This window comes from Mus caroli, chromosome 5 (genome assembly GCF_900094665.2).
Source record: "Mus caroli chromosome 5, CAROLI_EIJ_v1.1, whole genome shotgun sequence".
Taxonomy (NCBI): domain Eukaryota; kingdom Metazoa; phylum Chordata; class Mammalia; order Rodentia; family Muridae; genus Mus; species Mus caroli.
The window spans coordinates 89,705,811-89,712,226 of NC_034574.1; the positions used below are offsets into that span (position 1 = coordinate 89,705,811).

Below are 6,416 nucleotides of genomic sequence, written 5' to 3' on the forward strand. Positions count from 1 at the left end.
TCCAGCCTCTAATTCTCTTAATGCTTGGCTTACCTAAGAAACCTGTACCATGAGAGGTCATAGGGAGTCCAGTTTCCATAGCGGCAGCTCTGCTACTGCCTCTGAGACTGCCTCTCTCACAAGCAGGAAGCCTACTCACTACCACATCCCCCAAAAGAAAAAGGGTGTAATAATGAAACCCCACTGCCCTTTGATAAAAACTAAGGAAATACAAAAACATTAAGTTGTATCTAGAGGTCCTCGCTCCCCCGCGTGGTTTGAGTTTTCAGGCTGGTCTAGGCTGCTTCCTGCAGAATGACTGCCCGTCTCTGAAGGTGGGTTATTTCAACACCAAAACCCTCACATGTTCCCTTCTAAATACAGAAGAGACGAGCACAGTATAGTTCCGTGCCTGAAAAGTTGCTGAACTGCAGGCCAACCTGCAGCCATGAAAGCTTTGATTATAAACTGAGTGCTAACTATAAGCCTAGGTCTGACGTAGAACAGTCAAGACCCATGCCTGTGTTACTAAGATCATCACAAAAATAGAAGAGGGCTGAAATTAAAAGGAAGTCTAGGAAAGTGTTTCCTTAGCACACCATCAGAAGATAATTTTGGCCCCACTGTCTTAGGGGACTCAGTTGGAAGTTTCATAGTGACAGCACCATGTAGTTCACTTACAGAAAATCACGTGTAATTGAACTGTATTAGTGGCAGTGAGTTACACCTCACCATGCATAGTTTATGTTCTCTGAACCACAATGAAGACTATTTGGATCTCTGTCTCTCTGTCTCTCTTTCTCTCATTCTTTCTTGCTTTCTCCATCTTGTATGTATGTATGTATGTATGTATGTATGTATGTATGCATCTATCTATCTATCTACCTATCATTTATCTATTATCTATATATCTATCCATCACCTATCTTTTATCTACCCATCCATTATGTATCTATTCATCATCTACCTATTCATCTATTATCTATCCATCATCTATCTACTCATCTATCAATCTGTCATCTAGATGCGTGTGCATATTTATGTACACGTGCTTCAGTATGTGCAGATGTGTGCCAGTGCACAGTGCCTGCGTCTGTGAAGGCTAGAGGTAAACATCGGGTGTCTCTTGCTGTCCACCTTCTTAGTGGAGCAGTTTTACCTACTAACCTGGACATTCCCTAGGCTGGGTGGACAACAAGCCTGAGTGGTTCTTTCCATCTCTCTCTCCCGAACACTGGAATTATAGCATAGGTGTGAGTTGTCATGCTTAGCCATGGGTGCTGGGTATTCAAAGGCAGGACCTCATGCGTACATAGCAAGCACTTTACTGGCTGAACCATCACCTGGCCACAGATCTGTCTATTTCTTGAGTAACTTCACAGCAGTAGTATAGGACCAGCTCCGGAGCCAGTGCTCCTGAATGATAAAGATTTTCACTCACTCTCTAGCAAGGGAAGTTTGGTGGGCCTGGCCTTCCTGTCATCCAAGAGTTGCTGTGTGTACTTATGTCTGTCTCTTCTTCTCCAGGTATCATTGAGCACAGAGACCGGCCTCACTCTCCCATCCAGTATTTCACTCAAGAAGATATAAATCAAGGACAGATCATGTATCGCCCTCCTGTGGCACCTCCCCACCTCCAGGAGATCATGGCCTTCTCATTTGCTGGTAATGCTTCTGTCTCTGCCTTAAGACACCAAGACTCCCTCAATCTTCATGGCTTGTTCTCCATCTCTTCCCAAAAACCTGTGTACAGAAAGCTTCCCGACACTGACACTCTTCTCCTATTCAAAACAGCTTGGGGCCTACCAACCTGTAGAGGCTTGGGCTCAGCACTCTCTCTCTCTCTCTCTCTCTCTCTCTCTCTCTCTCTCTCTCTCTCTCTCTCTCTCTCATCATGAATTCACATGCATAGGCATACTTTCAACCAACTTTTATTGGCTCTGGTGTGTCAGTCTCTGGATGAGGTGTCAGAGATACAATGGAAAGCAGAAAGAGTCATTATCCCTGCTTATGGACTGATTATAAGACTAAGTGTAGAGATTATGAGGTAAATATTCACAATAATAAATATCTAGTTGCAGACTGAGATAAGAACTCTGGAAAGAGGAGGAAGGTTCATTGGTAACATTAAACAGAATGGCTGGTGTGGACTGAGAATTCAAGAGGTGGCTGAGCAGGGAGCTATTGACAAAGTGGGATGGACAGAGGCTTACGCAGCTAAAGGTGCACGTGGGGATGTGGGGAGAAGATTCCTGGAGGAAAAGAAAATGTAGCATCCTCGCGATTTCAAAGGAGGCCATGGTATTGCTGTGATGTGCAGTGTCTAGCAGAGCAGGCAGGAATGGGCCTGACAGGTGAAATAGGCCTGACTTTATACTCCACGGAAGGCAGTAAAGATCTGGGTTTATAGACAAAGGTCTATAACATGTTAAGAACATGAAGAACACTGTGAGCGTTTGAAACCATGGGGAATGGCTTTCTTGAGGACTCTTGTACCACAGTGACATGCATGGACTTGACAAGGAGGCCAGAGTAGGAAGCTGAGTCCTCTGTGGACTGCAGTCTCTCAGGGTAGAGTCTATGTTCCAATGGGAATGGATGCAAGCATTCTTCCCACATTGAGCTCCAGGACTTGAGAGGAAAACTTACAAAGTTTTCTTTTGAAAGGTTGAGTACAAATATTCAAATAATTAATACAAATATTATGCTGGGGGGAGGGGAACAAAAGAAGCCAAGACTAAACCTGAATACAAAGATTGAGTAGGAAACAACCTGATGAAATTGTGTTATTCACTGAAGCTGGTGCAGACCCTTCCACTGCAGCAGAATACTGAACGCTGTTTACCATCTTTTCTCCCTCGGTCCAGCAGTTAGCACAGCCCCCACGTTCTGTGCCTTGGAGTGACTCTAGACATCTTTGTGTCCATTTCTGATGATGTTCAAGGAGTATCTTTTGTGTAGCTTTATAAATAGCAGGATTACTTTTACATTGTAAATTTATTCAAACAAAGCAGCTGGTGTTTTCCTGAGTAAATTGACTACTGGTTAAATAATTATAGGGTTTCTTTTTTGATTATGGTAAACGTAAACTGGTCTTTGTGGTTATGTAGTGTATGTTCAATTGTCCAGAAAATGATGAACTCTTCAATGAGATTGAAAATCCCTAAGGGCAGGAAGAGGCCCTTCTCAGAGGAGGACCAGGGGTATTTAGTAACTGCTTAACTAATAGCCCATGGAAGTATTCACGGTTCTTAGCCCCTACTTTACAAGACCTACTTTACAGGAAACTTGGGCTATCCTGGGATTAGAAGGAAAGAAAACACATCAGTAGTGGTTAAAGTAATTTCCAAGTCTGCTGCACTTTCTTCATTCCATGAGTCTCTTTGGAGAGAATAGAAGAGGCATGTCCTGTCTAATCTATGAGACAAATGCCACAAAATAAATCTTTCATGGTTCCAGCGTGTAAATCAATGTCCCAGATGTCACTCAATTCTACAATGGAGTTGAGCGGCCTCTCCACCTCCTCCCCACTGAACACTGTCAGTATTAAACATTACCCACATTCACCAGTTTGTAGGATTTTATGTACTGGTAAAATAGGATCTGGATGAATGTATTACAAATCACCCTAACTGCTGTGACATCAAATTATTCCAGTATGAATACCCTTTTTATATTTAAAGTTAGTGCTGCTATCATGAATTCCAACATTTTATGAGAAAAGGGCCTCCTGATCACTCTTTAAGCCAGACAGTTTAGATTTAAACACCTTTACCTCCATAACCACTGTTGTATGGTTTGTACATTCCCCTTCTCTTTCTGATCCCAAAATGTTTAGAACACTGACTTTATTCTTTTGCTCTTTCAGGTCTCCCAGAATCAGTGAAATTTTACTTCACAGGTAAAGACTTTAATCTCAGTTTTATTAGAGACCAGAGTGTGTCCTTCTGTTACGATCCTTCCTTTTTGATTCCTAAAAAATGTTATGTGGCTTCTCTCCTGAAACATGTGTCTTCTGAAATAATCACATGGTTAATCAAATAGCAATGGCTTAATTTTTGTATTCATAGAAAAAACCCTATTAAGAATGCCAAATGTTAATATTATTTAAGCCTTGGTGGAACTTGTCTAATATTTACTGAAAAAAAAACAATAATAGTTATGATCTTAAAAGTTAAGGGGTCTGGGGATCCATCCCATATACAATCCACAAACCCAGACACTTTTGTGAATGCCAACAAGTGCTTGCTGACAGGAGCATGATATAACTGTCTCCTGAGAGGCTCCACCAGTGCCTGACAAATACAGAAGTGGATGCTTGCAGTCTACCATTGGACTGAGCACAGGGTTCACAATGAAGGAGATAGAGAAAGGACCCAAGGAGATGAAGGTGTTTGCAGCCCCATAGGGGGAACAGCAATATGAACTAACCAGTACCCACAGAGCTCCCAGGGACTAAACCACCAACCAAAGTGTACACATTGTGAGACTCATGGCTCTGGAGGGAAAAGTCTGTGGACCCAGAGCTTTGAGAAATCTCTGCATCCTAGGTTTGCTTCATACTGCCATAGACATAGAGGTAGCACAAAGGAAGGCTATTCTTTATTCTTGCTCAGATTAGAATGAAAATGGCTGCTTTTATACCCAGCTGTTTAACTGGGATTAGCCATTCTGCTGGAATGACCATCCTTGGATCCTGGGATACTTCATGTGGCTTCCCACATGGTGGGACAGAAAAAAAGCTTTTCTACTCAAACTCCCATGCATTTCTTTTCACTTTGATGGGAAGCATCTGCACCATGGTTGTGTGAACTCACTGTTCATGAACAGCTCATTTCTAGTGAGTGACCTGCAGGTGATTCGTGCCATCAGTATCCTTGAGTGGCTGTTGTTTCCTTTGTAAAATCAATTTGCAATAAGCATTGTCCTAGGAATGTTCTAAGGATGGGTGCTGTTTTCAGCATTTAATGGAAGCTCCTGACCTGCAGTATGGGATAGTTACGTGGTCTGAGGTATAAAAAGATATGTCACAGAAAACAAGGGAATCAACATGCCTCATCCTTTTAACCAGAAGCCTTGAGGAGGTGGAAGGTCAAGAGTTAACTTTCCCAGGACCTGAAATGAAATGATCCTTTAGCTTTATGAAAGCTAAAGGAAATGGGTCTTGGGCTGATCTTAAATTATCTTGTTTTCAGTCCAAGATGTGTGTGTGTGTGTGTGTGTGTGTGTGTGTGTGTGTTAGGCAGAATACTTTTGGAATCTAGTCGGAAGGCAGCCACCTCTTTGAAAGGACTTTGGGGATAGAGAATTTTGAATTGGACAGATAACCAAGTCAGCGAGCAGACTACACCCTGACATTAACCTCCAGAATAAGAGTGAACAGCACATTGTGGTTCATCTGCTCAGAAGAGAAGACAGTCAGTGATCCTGACTTGACTGGCTTTATGATAAGCCTAGGCCCCCTGCGGAGCAGCTCTAGGCAAAGAACACACATCAGGCAAATGGGGCCCGCAGGAAACATTTAACCCGAATGAGCAGTGTGACTGTTTCTCAAAAAAAAAAAAAAAGTAGAGACACTCTTTAAGAGGGAGAAGATGTGCAATCCTTAATATTTTTATTGTCAATTTTTGCATTTGCCTTCAAAACACTGCAGCCATATGACATGATTTCTAATTATACACTGGTAGACAGCTTTCTGGCTCCTAAGAGGCAAGGGCGTGTTTGCTCACAGTGGACAGTTGTGTGATTGGGCAAAAGCTCTTGCAGTGTTCAGCCTTTGCTGACCTCCACTATGGTGAATTCTCCCTGAGCTTTTTCTACTTAAAAGTAAAACCAATGGAAGCAATAGTAAATATAACTGTGGTTTCACAATTATTTCTTTTTTCTAAACACAGAGACTTTTATTGTAGACCCTAGGAACCTCAAGAGAGCCCTGAATTGACTAAAATTAACAGAAAAGTGCATGTTGGTTCACAAGCCTTCATCATTAAGGGTCACCCAATCTCTATCTTTGATCATCCAAAGAGAAGGACATTAAATGTACACAGAGAAACAGTGGCAATTATTTTTGACACTTTATTAAAATGACCTGAGCCACAAAACCTTCATTTTCACGTGGATTTTGTCCTCCGTCCTTCCAAGGGGCTGTTTGACCCTTCTCTGGTACCAGACAGGAACCCTGTCATGTAAAGTCTCGATCATTTAGATCTGTCTCCAAGACAGACCTAAAACAACTCTAGTAAAATCATTATCCCTGAGCCAAGCTTTCTGTGACTTAAGATGTCAGATTCCCACTAACTTGCTGCCAAGTCCAGAAGAAAGTGAAGGAAACCTCTTCTGGAAACTGTCTTAGTCAGGGTTTCTATTCCTGCACAAACATCATGACCAAGAAGCAAGTTGGGGAGGAAAGGGTTTATTCGGCTTACACTTCCATGCTG

General features: G+C 42.3%; 1 protein-coding gene across 2 annotated transcripts in view; it reads left to right on the forward strand.

The window, feature by feature from the left end:
• Nucleotides 1-6,416, forward strand: part of Fras1 (Fraser extracellular matrix complex subunit 1) — a 395,823-nt gene that overhangs the window by 291,279 nt on the left and 98,128 nt on the right. For both annotated transcript variants that reach the window (XM_021162463.2, XM_029477538.1), the window contains 2 exons: nucleotides 1,507-1,644; nucleotides 3,848-3,880. In XM_021162463.2, coding sequence (XP_021018122.1) covers nucleotides 1,507-1,644; nucleotides 3,848-3,880 — 171 coding nt within the window. The remainder of the gene's footprint in view (nucleotides 1-1,506; nucleotides 1,645-3,847; nucleotides 3,881-6,416) is intronic.